Source organism: Microcaecilia unicolor, chromosome 9, assembly GCF_901765095.1.
Source record: "Microcaecilia unicolor chromosome 9, aMicUni1.1, whole genome shotgun sequence".
Lineage (NCBI taxonomy): Eukaryota > Metazoa > Chordata > Amphibia > Gymnophiona > Siphonopidae > Microcaecilia > Microcaecilia unicolor.
Genome location: NC_044039.1, coordinates 143,361,126 through 143,379,981, shown reverse-complemented (window position 1 = coordinate 143,379,981; position 18,856 = coordinate 143,361,126). Strand labels below are relative to the sequence as shown.

At 45.8% G+C, this 18,856-nt stretch overlaps 1 protein-coding gene across 2 annotated transcripts in view; it reads right to left on the bottom strand.

Annotated features, from left to right (window-relative positions):
• Nucleotides 1–2,920: 2,920 nt before the first annotated feature.
• The window catches only part of PLA2G4D (phospholipase A2 group IVD), a 72,011-nt gene continuing 56,075 nt past the window's right edge, over nt 2,921–18,856 (bottom strand). The window contains exons 15-21 of one of the 2 annotated variants that reach the window (XM_030214451.1): nt 14,251–14,368; nt 12,250–12,387; nt 10,523–10,630; nt 7,841–8,035; nt 5,988–6,154; nt 5,039–5,225; nt 2,921–4,101 (exon numbers count right to left, since the gene is read on the bottom strand). In XM_030214451.1, coding sequence (XP_030070311.1) covers nt 3,872–4,101; nt 5,039–5,225; nt 5,988–6,154; nt 7,841–8,035; nt 10,523–10,630; nt 12,250–12,387; nt 14,251–14,368 — 1,143 coding nt within the window. In that variant the 3' untranslated portion in view covers nt 2,921–3,871. The remainder of the gene's footprint in view (nt 4,102–5,038; nt 5,226–5,987; nt 6,155–7,840; nt 8,036–10,522; nt 10,631–12,249; nt 12,388–14,250; nt 14,369–18,856) is intronic. The other variant, XM_030214452.1, reaches the window with a different exon arrangement.

Sequence of the window (18,856 nt, the reverse complement as noted above, 5' to 3'; positions counted from 1 at the left end):
CCCCCCCAAGGTTGCCGCCACTCCCCCCCCCTGAGGCCGCCGCCCCCCTGAACTGCTATGGATTTACAGCCTGTCTCACTGACACAGGCTACTCAACAATTACCTTGGATTCTTTTGGATTCGTATTGAGTAAATGAAACCTTTATTAGAGGAGCTAAGTTCTACAATGATTAAGATATATACAATGGTTAGCACATATACAATGATTAGCTCTATACACACAAGGATTAGAAACAATCATTACATCACTGCTCTCTACATCTAAGCAATGCAAAGAGTTCTTAGACCAGGAAAAGAGGCAATAATACATATATATATATATATATATATATATATATATATATATATATATATATATATATATATATATGTATATGTATATTATACAAACCATCATCACTGGTCCTTACATTAGCCAGGCTCTTAACATCAGCTGGGGTGGGGGGCTCATCTGTGAGTAGATGTACTGCGCAGAGGACTTGTTCCTGGTCTAAAACGCTCCTGGCTTTCACTGTAACGGCCCCCCCCCAGCTGATGTTAAGAGCCTGGATGATGTAAGGACTAGTGATGATTGTATGTATAATATATATATATATATATATATATATATATATATATATATATATATATTATTGCCTCTTTTCCTGGTCTAAGAACTCTTTGCATTGCTTAGATATAGAGACCAGAGATGTAATGATTGTTTATGATTGTTTCTAATCCTTGTGTGTATAGAGCTAATCATTGTATATGTGCTAACCATTGTATATATCTTAATCATTGTAGAATTTAGCTCCTCTAATAAAGGTTTCATTTACTCAATACGAATCCAAAAGAATCCACGGTAATTATTGAGTAGCCTGTGTCAGTGAGACAGACTGTAAATCCATAGCAGTTCACCCCCTCCACCCGCCCCTCTCCATCTGACACCCTCCATCCGCCACCGGGCCGGGCCCCCTGCATTGAAATCACAGCGCCTCCCTTTGGGCCTCCTTCACTCCCTGTGTCCCACCCTCGCGGAAGTTACGTCAGACGAGGGCGGGACACAGGAAGGGAAGGAGGCCCGAAGGGAGGCGATCTGCTGCTACCTGCAGCGCTTTCACACTGAGGTGAGAGGTGCTGTGATTTCAATGCAGAGGGTCCAGCCCGGTGGCAGACTGTCGACGATGGAGCCGAGGGTGGGCTGGTGGGACTGCGGCGCTGGGCCCCCCTTGGAGGCCCGGGGAATTTTGTCCCCCCTGCCCCCCATGTCGGCGGCCCTGGGTGTAAGCCAAATCCCTTTCCTTCTTTTCCCTAAAATACATGGGAGATGGTTTAACCCATGCAGGGTCCTGTAAAATCCAAACCATCAGACACCTGAAGTGCTTCTAGTATGGAGGAAGAAGTTAGGGATCTCTTGCTTTCTCAGGGGGAACATTGGCACTGATGGAGTCAGCATGTGCTATTTATTATACAAAAAGGCAGCAAGCGAATTGATGCAGAGCTCAGTGTCCACTGGCAGTGCCACTAGTATGTTCTAATGCTAGCTCTTTTGAGATTTCCACTTGACTTTATCTGTCCTAATTCAAATTCAAATCATCTCCAAAAAGGAAAGGAAATGAGCTCCAAATGAGCTCCAAACCAAACAGAAACAGCCAGTTAGACCCATGTGCATCCAACGCAGGGGCTGACACAGCCTGCTTTGCTCAGGAGACTGTACATTTTTGCTTTTATGATTTAGTAAATGAAAGAGAGTCAGTAGGATGCAGATTCTGGCTGGATTATGTTTTCACCTTCAGTTTTGCACAGCTATTCAACCTCCCTTCCAGCAATGAGGTGTGCAGGGCTCATGCACATGCACATAAAAGCAGATTCAGTAGGTTTCCTGCAGCGTATTTTAATATTACATCCACATCCTAGCTTGAAAAATCATGCATGTTCAATTTAAACAATGCATACCTCTCCTCACCAAATGTATTCATTGTTATCAGTTTTTGTGCTGGAGTTGAACTTCCTTTGTGTGTTGGTTTGCTTCTAAATAAAAATATGTCCCTCATCTCTACCCTTAGTAACAGTGAAGCCTGGGGAGACGTGAAAAACACAAGCTCCAGTTAAACAAAACAACTTTACCTGAAGGTTTAACCTGCAGCAACCGTAAAAAGCCACTTAGAGCTGCCAGGGCTGATGTTAAGGAGATGCAAACAGGGCAGTTACCCCGAGACCCCATGTTATAGAGGGTTCCAAAACCAGCCTAAATCTGAAGAAGATACAGTCTGCTGGTGGGCTTTGGGGGTCACCTTCCAAATTTCTGCCCTGTGTCCCAGCATATCTAACACCGGCCCTGAGTATTACAAACCCAAACCCTGTGGAAATGTTGCTCTTTTCTTAGTCTAGGAAGAATTTCCAGTTCTTGTGGCTTGTGTTGGGAGTGCAGTGCTCCAGTGGCAGAGCCGGTGGGGGGAGGCGGGGCTGGTGGTTGGGAGGCGGGGCTAGTACTGGGCAGACTTATACGATCTGTGCCCTGACAATGGCAGATACAAATCAAGGTAAGGTATACACAAAAAGTAGCACATATGAGTTTATCTTGTTGGGCAGACTGGATGGACCGTGAAGGTCTTTTTGTGCCGTCATCTACTATGTTACTATGTCACTAGATTCACAGTATTGATAGTCAGGAAGTAGGACTGTAGTGCCCTGATCTTTTTATTTCCTTTTTGGGCGGGGAGGGCTATTTTCAGTAGTAGTGGAGGAGGAGGCCTGATTGTTGTGTAGCGGCCTAAGAACCACTACAGCTCCTTATGACTCTGGGCAAGTCACTAACCCTCCATTGCTCCAGGTACAAAATAAGTACCTGAATATAATAAGCAAACTGCTTTGATGGTAACCAGAGAAAGGCAGTATATCAAATCCCCCATCCCTCTCCTTCCTTCCTTGTATATTTGTCCACGTAATGGTGATGTGTGACTTTCTTAATCTATGCAGACAACTGAAGACGGATTCAGTCATTGACATTTTCAAATCAAGTCAAATGTAATTCTATTTTTATTATAATATGCAGCACAAGCTCAGATTCTGCACTGCTTGTTTTTCAGTCATATGAGTGCTATATACATACAGTCCAGATTTCTGTTCAAGTAAAACCATTCCCTGAGTCTAACATGTTCTTTTTCTTTAAAAGCATAAATAGAGTAAAATCAAGGCAGGATTAGATGAATGGGTGGAAGGAAACAGGCAATGGCCCAAGCTCCTCAGTGGCCACGTCTGTCAAAGGAGACAGGGTAGAGAACCTGAGCTTGACAGTACTGTTACTGCTGTAGGGCACTGCAATGGCAGGCTGGCATCTCACCATTAGAAGAAGGGAATTGTTGTCATACCGTAGAGTTTGGGGCTAGCGCTGCCTGTAGTCAATTCCCAAAACCTAAGAATACGCTTCATCTCACAAGTTGTTTTTGCTTGGTACCTGTGAGAGGCTACAAGGTCTGAGACCCCACATTTAAGAAAGGGCTCAAGTGATGTTCTGCGATTAGGCTGGATGAATGATTCCCCCCAAGAAGAAGCCACCTATCCATTACAGAATGTCTTATGAACAAGACTTTTGGTTTATGTGAAACAACTGTGAAGTCTGTAAACAGATAACTTATACAGTCTACATTCTAAGACAGAAAGCAAGAATGATCACGCTATATTAATTGTAATAGAATTAACACATGGTGGCAGGGTGATAGGGAGTGCCCATTCTGAACTGAAGAGGCCACCCTTACATACAAGTAGTTCAAGCAAATGTTCCTTAATTACGGAACAATGAGGAAAGGCCAGAGATGACTTTTCATCAGCCACCCCTGCTCCATGGACATTTTGTTGAGTAGCAGAGTCCCCTCTGGTGTTAACAGAGGCTTCAGTGATTGTTGCCTGATGCTGCTGCCGCTGCATTTTTCCTTCGGCCCAGTGCTGTGCGGAAGGCCTGCAGAATGAGATCCTTGTTGTTCTCAACATTGTAGGCCGTCAGGTTCAACAGCTGGTTGAATTCGCGCTCGCTGTAGGTCAAATTCAGCAAACGATAAGGTGACCTCGAACCGGTGAGATGCACAACACCATCTTCTAATTCAGCAGGACTTCGCTTTACCCCTAAACCACAAAAGAAAGAAATTCAGATTAACCCTTAGTACTTTCCAGGTTTGCCATTTAATGGAATTTAGGGCCAATTTTTGAATAGCATGTGTCCTTTGCAGTGTTCGCAAGTGATTTTAGTGCATGTACATTGCAGCTGGTTTTAAAATTCAAACCACCCACATTTTCCCTTGGAAATGAGGAGCTCTGCAAGCTCGCACTAAAATGACCCATGTACTCTCTGCACCTTCAGGCGGCTGAATGTATGTGCATTCACTTCTCTGTAAACCTGAATTAAATACCTGTGATAAAACTGCACACACTAGAGAAGTCTGAATAGGCATTCTTTCAGCTGGGCAGAGGAGGGCACTTTACCCAGGCAAAATCTGTGATAGAGCTCTTAGAAAGGCCAAAAGATTGTTGGGGGGGGGGCTTATATCTTCTGTCATCTCTTGCTGAGAATCTATCTTTTGCAGCCTCTCTGCAGCCAGGATGAGAGGCCCAAGGATAAATAAAATTCACACCCATATTGGTGCCTATATCTGAACGGATTGATTTGTCTTAGTCACAGTGCCTCTATTCAATCATCCTCGATGGCAGTGAGTGTGTCTGAGGCTCGTGGGCAGGGCAGCTCTGGAGGATGTGGTAACAGCGGTTAGTGTATCTGAGTTTAAAAAAGGTTTGGACAAATTCCTGGAGGAAAAGTCCATAGTCTGCTATTGAGGCAGACATGGGCAGCAACTGCTTGCCCTGGGATTTGTAGTATGGAATGTTGCCATGAATTGGGTTTCTGCCAGGTACTTGTGGCCTGGCTTGGCCAGTGTTTGGAAAACAGGATACTGGGCTAGATGGACCATTGGTCTGACCCAGTACGGCTACTCTTACGTTCTTATGTTCCACCACTTCCACTGTGAGGCCATGCCAGGCATTGATCATCCTCTGTACATGGACTCACCAGGTGCCTTGTACTTCTTGAATGTGTCATTCACCAACGGGAAGTGAAGGATAACTGGAGCCTCAGGGTCCTTATCATCCGCAAACAGGTAGCACTCCTTTGGATTCTTCCTCTCCTCCTCGCTCAGCACAATTTTTGGAAAGCAGATTTCCTGCTTTGTGCAGTAGTGGTAGGTCTGCTCCACTGACTGGATCACCAAAGAATTTAAAAATATTAGAACCTAAACAAGCAAGAACTTATCATGACATATAAACTATGTTAAATGTTATCGTGGAACACCTTGAGGAACGTGAGGCAGAAAACTGATGAAAATATGACTAATGTGTGCATGTACTGAAATTCTTCAAGGGAATCATAGGTATCAGGTCTCTTTTGTCAAACTATTGGAATGCTCAGTTGTAACCCTGGACTTCACTAAAATTTACTACATGTCAACATTTAAGTTTACATTCTTCTACTTATTGAAATATTAATCACAACTTTAGATCTGAGCATTGTACACTTATAATCCTAAAATATGTATTTGAGAAACTATTGGATTTCAAAAGGGGTAGGTTTAAAACCATTAATTTATCAGTCAACCAAGTAAAATTAAGTTAAACAGTATAGGGGAAATCTGAAACAGAGCAAGACAATCCATACCTGCCCCCATCCTACCCCTTCCCAGCATGCCCCCTACTGAATGTGGGTAAAGGTACAGGCATTGTTCCAAAACATACTTTTTACCCACACCCAGAGTGGGGAATTTTCAAATAGCCCTTTTACCTAGCCAAACAACTTCTGAAAATTGCCCTTCCCCTGGACACCCTGTACCGCCCTGGAACAGTCAGTTGAAGAAGGTAAGATCAAGCAGTTGCAAGAAACAATTGCAGTATGGGGGGTTTCTTCCTAGGGAGAGTTTAAATGAATTCTATTCACCGCTGGAGAAAATAACATGATGGCAACTTACATTGAAATGTCCTGTCAACCCATAATCAAAGGAGAGGATGACATCCACTTTCCTGGCCTTCCTTAGGAGTGGCGGGTAACTAGCATTGATGTAGTAGGCGCTGTCCACCAGGCACAGATCCTCTGCTGATGGTGTCAGCTGATTAGGATACAAGTCCAGCTCTGTGTCTGAAAGACAGATAGTAATTTGCTATCAATTCTGCATTTTCCTCTAAGAGAAAAGGTCTCTGTTTCATTCAGTCTTTCAAATATTCTATTTCTACATATTGGTTTATTTGTACAGATCGCCTTCCAGAGATAGCAAAGAAATTCCCTGTGCAAGTTAAATAATTTCTTAAAGAACCTTTCCTGGCAGCTTTATGGTTCGGTGGCACACTGCCATGCAGAACACTCCACCTCAGTCGGGCAGAAGCGTAGCCAGATTTTGTCATCTGGGGGAGCAGACCTTTTGTAAACTAGGCGACAGGGCAAGGCCAATCCACATAGGCTCCATTTCATTCAAAATCTGTTTGGGGGAGCAACCACTCCCCTTGCACCCCACCTAGCTATGCTTCTGATGTCAGGGGAGGGGGAGAAGGTATACCAGCTATCACATAACAGAATTCAAGCATACATATGTAGCATCATGTAGTGGATGGCCACTTGGCATATTCTATAAACCGTGCCAATATTTAAGCATATTCTGTAAAGTACGCCTAAATCTAAATGTACTTTATAGCATATGCCTAGGTGTATTTTTGTTTGGTGCTGAATCTATTCCTTTGCATCTAGTTTTGGGCATGAAAATTTACATATTATATACAGATACTTATTTTGTACCTGGACCAATGGAGGGCTAAGTGACTTGCCCAGAGTCACAAGGAGCTGCAGTGGAAATCAAACTCAGTTCCCCTGGTTCTCAGGCCATTGCATTACCCATTAGGCTACTCCTAAGGACTGGGTTAAGAACCACTACTGTCTATCACACTGGTGCAACACATATGGCCTATGCTTATGTTGTGCGTGTGTGGGGCACACATGCATTTTAAGAGAGGCAGGGAAAAAAACACCACCCAGTCACTTCTCCAGCTCACAAACACAGGGAAGTCAGCACCAAGACCACCACATAACTTGAAATGGATAAGAAATATATTTGAAGTTATGCAGAATTGCAGCAGCTGAGGTATAAATGCTGCCATTGAAAATGCATATATTTACTTTGCCTCAGGGAAGGGAGTAGGGGAGGACCTATTAAATTTCAACAAACTACAGAAGTGAATAAACATACATAAAGTGGTATTTATTAACAGACCAAAAAAGCAATAATGATAAAATTTTCTAAAACCAATAAAATACACAAACAGATTGCCTGATTCAATTACATGCAGAAAAAGATTTGCAATACACATGAAAATGTTGCCAGACTCGACACAGATCTGTGTTTCGGCAATAAACGCCTGCCTCAGGAGTCACAAGATCTAGCCAATATTGTGTCTTACTTGTGTGTAGGCAAATATTGTCAATGCATTACCATGTGTTGAGCAAAAAGACAAAACAATCTGCAATCACCTGAAAGGTTAACAACAGTCAAGCTGTTTAGTTTCACCTGCCATTTACCTATTGCCACTTGTGGATATAAATTATACATTCAGCGGCTGAATTTCGCTACAATGTGTAACTATTTTTACATGTCCTTGCCCCACCCCCTTTTTAAATATACAACTTTGGCCATTTTGCAATTTAAATAGTGGAAATAATAAGCACATCTGGCACATATTTATAAAGAAAAAGCATTTATGTGGTTGGCACTGCCATCACATCATAAGTGCTTTTCAATATCAACCAGAAAAGGTCCAGGCAGAGGCTAAAGTTTACCTCTCCAGCTGCAGAAATCGCTGTGCTCGTTGTAGGACTTGTGCAACTGGAGGCCTTTCAGGAAGTTATGATGTTCTCCGTCTAAGGGTCGGCTGGTTAAAATGTCCCTCAGAGTATCGGAGAAACTCCCAGAAGGACTGAGAACATGAGTATTCAGATCAGAGGACCTTTTTTCCATCATTAGTGACTCTTCATCTGCAACAGTAAACAAGAGAAAGGGATGAAATAACTCAGTGTGTCACTTGCCCGATTTCAGGGCCACTGTGCCTTTGTCTGGTTTCTTATATGTATCTCTCCTTTCACAACTTTTAGCTCAAACAAAGCAAATAGGTGGCAACTTTACTAAGCCAGCTGAGGACAACATACATAGGTACCTTTATAACTAAGTAATATTGAAAGGGAGACTCCTCAGAGACCCATATACTGTGCTCTAGCTAATTCTGTGAGTGGGGTTAAATACTCTCTGGACAATATTCAGCGCTATTTAACTGGCCAGGAATGGCTCCTGGCAGTTAAGTGACATTTAGCCAGCTAACCACTAATATTCAGTGGGAGATAGTCAGTTATCTCCGCTGAATATTCACGGTAAGCGCATAGTGGCTAACCGGCTATATTGCCCGATAAAGCTGGCTATCCATTAATATTCAAGCACTGGTCAGCTACGTTTAGCAACCAAATTGGACTGCATAAATAGCAATCCTATCTTTCACCACTAATCCCCCCTCCCCCCAATATTCAGAAGCATTTAACTGGCCAGGATCATCACCTGGCCGGTAAAATGCCTCAAAACCGGCTATCCGGCGATATTCGGGGGAGATGACTAGCTATCTCCCACTGAATATCGCCGGTTAGTGGATAGCCAGTTATATAGGGCAATATAACCAGTATCTGCTGATTTCAACTCCATTTGGCGGCTATATTTGGACGTGTGAATACATGGGATATCTTTCACCAGTTTGAATATAACCGGCTATGTCTGAATATCGACTTAGCCGGTTTATGTTGAAACCAACCAAAACTAAGCCAGATATTCAATGCTGGTAACCAGAAACGGCCTGGCATTGAATACTTGGGTTTAGCACTGACGGTGGGAATTAGCTAGGCTAACTCCTATGGTCTGAATATTGGCTCCTATAAACTTAACTGGCCAGCACTGAATATTCATGTAGCTGGTTAAGTTTGAGCCGGCCCAAAAAAACCCAGATATTCAATGCTAGTCATCGGAAATGGCTTGGCATTGAATGTCTGGGGTCAGCGCCTCCTGTAGTCTGAATATCAAGCCTTCTATCTTATCTATCAATATGCTCCATCTTTGCTTACACCCTCTGCTATTAAAATGTTCTATTACGTATTGTGTTGACATTGTAAGTAGTATACTATGCCATACTTTGTATTGTTATTTGAATATTTTTACTGCTGTAATTGTCTATTGCTTATGTTTGACTTATTCTTGTTGTACACCATCTTGAATGAATTCCTTCAAAAAGGCGGTAAATAAATCCTAATATATAAAATAAATGGGGAACAGGATCTAAACTATGAACAATTCCCTGAGATAAAAAGGGTAAATAGTGATCTATGGGACAGATTCTCTCTCTCTCTCTAGATAGACAGATAGATAGATATACAGTACAGTCTCGCTTAGCCGACCATCTGGCATATCCGACAGACCCTGGATGATGTCACGCGGCTTTCTCTTTCCATTTTCCAAACCCAGACCCTACTTTTACCAGCGTAGTAAGCCAGGACCCTGCTTTTACTGCCTTTGTTTCTGCATTGTTTGAGGGTTACCATTGTTTTCCATATTATCCAACTTTTTATTTATCCAACAACGGGTCGGTCCCATTTAAGTCGATAATCAAGACTTTACTGTATATATATCCAAGTTAATGAATAAAAAAAAGATATAGTAGAATTTAAAAAGGTACATAGAAGGATGATGAAAATGATAATGTGGATGGAAAGGCTAAAATGGCTAACGCTCTTCAGCTCGGAGACAAGACCACTGAGGAGAGATATGATAGAGGTCTATAAAATACTGAGTGGAGTGGAATAGGTAGAGTGAATCGCTTGTTTACTCTTTCCAGAAATACTAGGACTAGGGGGCACACAATGAGGCTACTAAGTAGTAAATTTAAAACAAATCCGAGAAAATACATGTAATTAACCTCATGTATCGTCATTGCCAAAGAATTTGGTAAAAGCAGTTAGCTTAGCAGGGTCTAAAAAAGGTTTGGCTAATTTCCTAAAAGAAAAGTTCATAAGATATTGTTAAGATGGACTCGGGAAAATCCACTGCTTATTTCTAGGATAAGCAGCATAGAATCTGTTTTACTGTTTTGGGATCTTGCCAGGTACTTGTAACCTGGATTGGCCACTGTTGGAAACAGGACAACAGGCTTGATGGACCTTTGGTCTGTTCCAGTATGGCAACACTTATGTTCTTATGGTGATCTTTGAGAGACATCATACATATTACTAAATGGGGTGGGGGCACATTTATGTACAGTGCAGCCCACTAAAAAGACATAGACTTTAATGCTTCTTCGTGAACAATCCAGGATCAGCTGTGGGAAGGTAATTCATGCTCTTTTAGGAGTAACATGATTATTGGAACCATGGGATGGTCTTTGATCTGCTCTACATCCATGGAAATAAAGAAAGCAAAACATTAAGCCCTACCAATATCATACAGTCTGTCTCGGGTCCAGCGGTGCCAGAAATGCTCAGAACTCATGGCTGAAAACCAGGCATCAAGAAGATTTATTGAAAAGATGTTGCTCCACAACCCTGCAAGTGAAAACAGATACAATGGACCATGCTAATGACCTCTTAACAATTATCATTCAAATGGCAGATAATCCAAAGTGAGTCTGGCCTAGTGATGCACCTAACATTTGTTTGCTGAAGGTTGTATTGGGCTGCAGGGGTAGCAGGAGACATCCTGTTGGGCAATTGGGTATTTTGATCACTCCTGCCCACCTCCTCTATACCTGCATACTTCAGCTACACTTTTCTGCCTGCTCCACCCCCACCCTCCCCCTCCCCATGATCCTTGCTTCTTCTTCCCAACCTACAACAAATGTTGCAAACCACTCTGTTTGACGTAACAGAAGGGCGGTATAACAAGTATGATTGGTATAGACGGAAAGGGTATAGTGACAGTTAAAAAAGAATGAGTCTGTAGTGAGCCTGAACTGTGCAGAAGTAAAAGGCCATTGTGGGGCCTATTCTGCCGCCTTGAGTTTCGCCTGTATTTTTATGACTGGGTGGCAGGTGTGGTGGTTATCCACTGAGAGAGACCTGGGATTGCACAGGGAGGACTGGTGATCAAATTACAGGGATAGTGGAGGTCCACGGGGGGGGGGGGGGGGGAGTGGAAGTCTGCTGTCAGAATGGAGATCTAACTGAGGATGGAGTTATAGAGGGAACAGAGAGGTAGAACTGTGGATTGAGTTGGGGGAAGGGTAGGCCTGGAGGAACAGGAATTGGAAGGAAAAGGTCTGATGCAGCACATGGGAGGAATAGAAATTTAGCTGAGAAACTGGGGAGGAAAGGAACACTGGATAAAAGGTAGGTAGAGAATTCCAAATGGGAGGGGAAAGAAGAAAGAACTGAGGAATCAAGCTTGGGGGGGGAGCGGATGTATTCACTGGGAGACAGAGAGAGCAGAGGTTTACTGAAGTCTGAGCTGCAGTGGCCTGGGAAAAAAAAGAGAGAAGGCTAGGAGAGAGCAGACCAGACTGGGGATTGAGCTGTAAGGAGTGAGAGAGAGACAGAGAAACAAGATTATATGTCTAGGAATTGGGGGAGCAGAATTTGAGGAAAGACAGAGGAAGCAGAGGTCCACTGTGGGAAGAAGACCTAGAATCACGCTGCAAAGGAAGAGAGGAATAGGGATTGTGGGAATGAAACCTGAGATCACAAGTAGGAAGAGGGAGAGAGGACTGGGCATCAAGTTGCAGTTGGAGGGGGAAAGAGAAAGGGGACAGAAAAGCAAACTGTAGGAAGAGAGAATAGACAGCTTAGGGGTGAGCTATGAGGAATGTAAGGGAAGGAAATATGGGAATTTAGTGGGAGAGGGAGGACATGGGAGCAGAGGGGACCTGGCTTGATGCATTGGAGGAATGAGGATTGAGTGCAGAGCGAGAAAGGACTGGGAGAATGAAAAATAGACAATGTAAGAAACAATAGACAGCAAAACAGTACTGTATGTGGTTCAAGAATTCAGTTGGGGGGGAGGGTGTATAGGGATTGCTGGCTTTCTAAAGATTCTGCAGCTCTTTTCTACGTCCCTAATCGACCCCTTGTTCTGGCATTCTGTGGGACCAGTAGGGAGCAAAGTCCTTCATTTGCACAAGGTCAGCTGCATTCTAGACTGGTTAGATTTAAGTAGATAAATGTAATACCTTGCAGGTAGCAAAGCTTGGATTCTGGGACTTTCTTCATCAACCGTCCCATAAAGAACTCACTGCCAAAATCCTCTGCACGAATGGAGGCTCCATACTTCAGAAGCCGCACCTCATATGGAGAGAATTCACACCATTCTGCAAACATAGAGACCAAAAAATAAAAGCTGAAAACATATGCCTAACTTTGACGATGGGAGCACAGAATAAGACATTAAATGATTAGAGATGATCACAGGAACTTCCATCCAGAGCTAGAGGAGTCTACGTTCCAGGACACACATGTGCGCGTGTCCATGGCCCATGCCTATATTTATTTATTCACTCGTTTGTATACCAGCATTCATTACACACATCACAGTGATGTAAAACTTAACTAAGTAGAAAAAGTGCCAGAAAGTGAATACACTAAGTTAAGAGATATGACAAGTTCACTGAGCAGATAACAGGACAAGGGATGAATTCAGTCCAGCCCAAAAACATACAAGTAGGAGATAGGAAGGAAGGCAGACAACCTGCAGCACCTGCAAGTCAGCTACTAGATCTCCAGGGAACACGAGGGAGAAGAGCCAGGTCTTTACTCTGGCTTTAAACTTGAGGTTGGTTCTCTCAGCTTAGTTCATGAGGTAGAGAATTCTAGAGTAAAAGGCCAGAACGCAGCTGCATATGTGACATGTGTGCACAAGTCTGACCCTGGATAGGGCAGGAATCATTGGTGTGAGCTCAACAAGCAAGAGGAGCAGTTTGTAATGGCTCATGCTAGACAGATAGACACAGTGAGCAAGCATCAAGATTTGAATTTGATGCTAGCAGTGATGGGCTGCCAGTGCTGTTCCTTCAGCAAAGATGTGACATGGTCACCATACAAAAGCTTCATGGCTGTATTCAGAATGAGCTACAGCCATTTTGTGTTCCCTGCAAAAACGGAGTTGCAGTAGTCTAGGTGATTTATAACAGGTGCATGCGTCAGGGTTTGCAAAGACTTGAAGTCCAGGAAAGGTCTTAAGGCGCCACTTTCCTACTTGAATATATGTGTTCTCATATCAAACAAGTTCCCATGTGTCTAAGTGCACTGCTGGCTACTTCCGGTACTCGCTATACAAATGAAGATAAGAATGTTAGCAAGCTGATAAGTGCGCAGTGGTGCATTTTGCCTTCCTCCCTGTCACATTAGAGACACATTAAAGTACATCTCAGTACCAACCCTGGGTGGATGAGTGGGGGAAAGATATGGGGTCTGTTTTGTGATTGGTAGTCTGTGTGAATTCTGAATGACTATGAATGATGTATCTATGGAGAGAGTGTAGGTATATATGTATGGGGATGTCTGGCAGTTGTAATTATATACATGAATGTGCCAATAAAAATCAGCACATATTTTATAAGATAAATCGATTTAATATGGTCCCTTTCTTGGGGGGGGGGGGGGGGATTAATATATAATCACACAAGAAGCCCAACTTTGTGATTTAAATAGTGGTACAGGTTCTGGTGAGTGCTATTTTTATTCACATTTTGGGGGGTGGGAGGGGGATTTCATCCCTGAATCTTTTCCATTTAAGGCCACCTTTTTGTGTCTTATTCATTGTAAAAACAGGTCCAGACCAAAACATTGACGTTTTCGCCGCAGACCTTTTGGTTTTGTTCCATTATGGCTGTAAAACGACTAAGTGTTAGGCATGCCCTAAGCCCATCCTAATCTTACCTTCGAAATGCCCCCGACATACCCCCTTGTGATTTGGGTGTACTGCAGACGAAATGCATAGATAAGTGTCTGCAAAACAGGTTTCGAAAAAATACTGTCCAAGTGGTACTTTATGACAATTTTTGGACGTTTTTCTCTTTCAAAATGAACCCCATATCCACCTATGTTAATGTTATAAAACAGAAAAATAAGAGTTTTTTTCACACTCCACATAGGCGTCCGGTTATGAAATTACCCCCACATTTGTACCAAGGTTTCTCAGTTCTAAAATCAAGCAGGAGGTCTGGAATAAGTACCTTTGAAGTCTAACGTGCTATTGTCGTTTTCTTTAACATTCATTGCCAGACACAGGGGTAAAGGATTCTGCCCATTATTCAGTGCCCGCTGCTGATCGGAGAGCTTATTCTCAAGTATCTGATTGTGGAGAAAGGAAGCAGCACATTAATTACAGAGGAAACGCAAAGTAATTTCAACACAAACAAAATAATGCCAAGCTATCAAGGCTGAATGAGGAGCATCTCTAAGGCTTGGGATATAAAGGGGACCATTTGGGACAGAGAAGGTAAAATTATGTATCATACCTGATAATTTTCTTTCCATTAATCATAGCTGATCAATCCATAGACTGGTGGGTTGTGTCCATCTACCAGCAGGTGGAGATAGAGAGCAAACGTTTTGCCTCCCTATATGTGGTCATGTGCTGCCGGAAACTCCTCAGTATGTCGATATCAAAGCTCCATCCGCAGGACTCAGCACTTAGAGAATTACACCCACAAAGGGACACTCTGCCCAGCTCACCACCGCCGAAACGGGGGAGGGGAAGTAACCCAGCTCATCCCCACACAAGTGGAGGAGGGGAATCCGTCCAGCTCATCCCCGCGGAGCGGGGGAGGGACACCACCCCGCCGATGCGGGGGGATCTGGCTTATCCTGCAACCGCAACCGCGGGAGGAGCTGACTGACCCTAACACCGCCGAAGCGGGAGGGGTACAAAGCTGCCCTACAGCCGCACGAAGCGGGAGGGAGTGCCGGCAGAATTTAAGTCTCAATCCAGCCCCGTAAAACAGAGGGGAGAGGAATGCAGCAGCTCACTGTAACACAAACTCGTCTCAACTCTTGAAGAATCCAAGTGAAAAAACTTGAACACGAAGTCCTCCTGAAGTAACTGAAGACTAAACCTGAACCTAAAATTCAACCAGAATATAAACAGTACAGATATCTGGGAGGGGCTATGGATTGATCAGCTATGATTAATGGAAAGAAAATTATCAGGTATGATACATAATTTTACCTTCCATATCATCAAGCTGATCAATCCATAGACTGGTGGGATGTACCGAAGCAGTACTCACCCAGGGTGGGACATAGAAATCCCTGACCGCAACACTGAAGCTCCAAACCGGGCCTCCGCCCGAGCAGCCACAGTCAAGCGGTAATGCTTGGAGAATGTATGGGCCGATGCCCAAGTTGCCGCCTTGCATATCTCTTCCAAGGAGACGGACCCGGCCTCTGCCATCGAGGCCGCCTGAGCTCTAATGGAGTGAGCCTTCAGCTGGATAGGCGGCACCTTCCCTGCGGCCACATAAGCCGCTGCAATGGCTTTCTTGACCCATCTTGCCACTGTAGGCTTAGCAGCCTGCAGACCCTTACGAGGACCTGCAAACAGGACAAACAGATGATCCGATTTCCGGAAATCATTGGTCACTTCCAAGTATCTGATGATGACTCGTCTCACATCCAGATATTTAAGAGCAGAGTATTCCTCTGGGTAGTCCTCCCTACGAAAGAAAGGGAGACAGAGCTGCTGATTCACATGGAAGCGAGAAACAATCTTGGGCAGGAAGGAAGGCACTGTGCGAATAGTCACTCCTGCCTCAGTGAACTGCAGAAAAGGCTCTCGACATGAGAGCGCCTGGAGCTCGGAAACTCTTCTGGCTGAAGTGATAGCCACCAAAAAGACTGCTTTCAACGTCAGGTCTTTCAGAGATGCCCTCGACAAGGGTTCAAAAGGCGGCTTCTGTAATGCTCTTAGCACCAGATTGAGATTCCACGCAGGCACCACCGAGTGCAGAGGAGGGCGCAGGTGATTAACTCCCTTGAGAAAACGCACCACATCTGGCTGCGAAGCCAGGGAAGCACCCTTCAGGCGGCCCCTGAAGCAAGCCAGGGCCGCTACCTGGACTTTAAGGGAACTGAGTGACAGGCCTTTCTCCAGACCTTCTTGCAGGAATGCCAACACTGAAGAAATTGGAGCAGTGAATGGAGAAAATGAGCCTGCTTCACACCACGCTGCAAAGGTACGCCAAACCCTGGCATAAGCAGAAGAAGTAGAGCGCTTCCTCGCTCTCAGCATAGTGGCGATGACCTTGTCTGAGAAGCCCTTCTTCCTCAGACGCTGCCGCTCAATAGCCAGGCCGTAAGACCAAAGGGGGAGGGATCCTCCATCACCACGGGACCCTGATGCAACAGGCCCTGCTCCACTGGCAGCCGCAGAGGATCGTCGACTGAGAGCCTGATCAAGTCCGCATACCAGGGACGTCTGGGCCAATCCGGACCCACCAGGATTATCCGGCCTGGATGCTTTGCCACCCGGTCTAGCACCCTGCCCAGCATGGGCCAGGGCGGGAACACATAGAGAAGCTCTTGTGTCGGCCACTGTTGGAGAAGAGCATCTACTCCCAGGGATCGAGGGTCCCGTCCTCTGCTGAAAAAGCGCGGCACTTGGCAATTGGCCGATGACGCCATCAGATCTAGGCTCGGCTGGCCCCAGCGCTTCGTGATGTCCAAGAACGCCTGAGCAGATAGCTGCCACTCTCCGGGCTCCAAGGTATGGCGACTGAGAAAGTCCGCCTTGACATTCATGACTCCGGCAATGTGGGCCGCTGACAGCTGTTCCAGGTTCGCTTCCGCCCACTGGCATAGACTCATAGCCTCCTTGGCTAGAGGGGCGCTCTTGGTACCTCCCTGGCGGTTGACATAGGCCACAGCCGTGGCATTGTCCGACAGGACCCGTACTGGCTTCAACTCCAGTACCGGGATGAACTCCAAAAGCGCCAACCGAATGGCTCTGAGTTCCAGGAGGTTGATAGACCACTTTGCCTCTGCAGGAGACCAGAGCCCCTGCGCTGTCCTTCCCAAGCAGTGGGCTCCCCAGCCCGACAAAGAGGCGTCCGTCGTGACAACAATCCACTCCGGGGTCACCAGAGGCATTCCCGCAGACAACATCTGTCTGCATCCACCAGCTCAGCGCCTTGCGCACTGCTGGGTCCAAGGGAAGGCGCACAGCATAATCCTCCGACATCGGAGTCCAGCGCTGCAGCAGAGAGTGTTGTAGTGGTCTCATATGAGCCCTGGCCCAGGGCACTACTTCCATCGTGGCCGTCATAGAGCCCAACAGCTGCACATAGTCCCAAGCCCGAAGAGGAGAGGCTACTAGGAACTGGTCCACCTGAGCCTGAAGTTTGACAATCCGATTGTCTGGCAGGAACACTCTGCCCACTTGGGTGTCGAATCGAACTCCCAGATACTCCAGGGACTGAGTCGGGCGCAGCTGGCTTTTCTCCCAGTTGATGATCCACCCCAGGGAGCTCAAAAGAGCAATCACCTGGTCTGAAGCTCTGCCGCACTCTGCATAAGAAGGGGCTCGGGTCAACCAGTCGTCCAGATAAGGATGGACTTGTACTCCTTCCTTGTGTAGGAAGGCCGCGATGACCACCATTACTTTGGAGAAGGTCCACGGAGCAGTAGACAACCTGAACGGGAGGGCTCTGAACTGGAAGTGTCGGCCCAGGACTGCAAAACGCAGAAAGCGTTGATGAGGAGGCCAGATGGGAATATGCAAGTAAGTTTCCTTGATGTCCAAGGATGCCAGGAACTCCCCTGCCTTCACTGCCGCTATAACAGAGCGGAGAGTCTCCATTCGGAAGTGTCGAACTTTCAAGGCCCGATTGACCCCTTTGAGGTCGAGGATAGGCCGCACAGAACCTCCTTTCTTTGGTACCACAAAGTAAATGGAGTAACGTCCCTTGCCAAGCTGATTTTCTGGCACCGGAACGACCGCACCCAGGCGGATCAGATTGTCCAAGGTCTGCTGCACTGCCACAGCTTTGACCGGAGACTTGCAGGGAGAGAGTACAAACCCGTCTCTTAAGGGTCGACAGAACTCTAGCTTGTAGCCGTCTTTGATGACTTCCAGCACCCAAGCGTCTGAAGTTATTGTGGTCCACTCGCCCAGAAACGAGGACAGCCGTCCTCCAATCTGCACTGGGGTGTGGACCAAGGCCCCGTCATTGGGTACGAGACCCTGGGGGAGGACCGGAGGGAGCACCTCCGGGACGGCGGTCTCTGCGAAAGGAATGCTGCTTGGGGGAGAAGTTCCTCTTGAAGGAAGAGGAGGCAGAAGAGCCCGACCTGCCCGGGCGGTACCGACGGGCTTCCTGAAACCGTCCTCTGGAGGTACCGGGACGAGTACTAGCCCGAGCCCTGACCTCTGGTAACTTCTTGCCCTTAGACGTGCCGAGATCGGTCACGATTTTGTCCAGCTCGACCCCAAAGAGCAGCTTGCCTTTAAAAGGCAATTTCGCTAGGCGGGATTTAGAGGTGTGGTCAGCAGACCAATGCTTCAGCCAAAGCCACCGCCGCGCAGAGATTGTCTGAGCCATGCCTTTAGCTGAGGCCCTCAAGACATCATACAGCAAGTCTGCCAAATAGGCCAAGCCCGATTCCAGGGCCGGCCAATCAGCCCTCAAGGAATGATCCGAGGGGGAAGCCCGCTGCACCAAAGTCAGGCACGCCCTGGCCACATAGGAGCCGCAAACTGAGGCCTGCAAACTTAAAGCAGCCGCCTCAAAGGACGACCTTAAGGCCGCCTCCAATCTTCTGTCCTGGGCGTCCTTTAGGGCC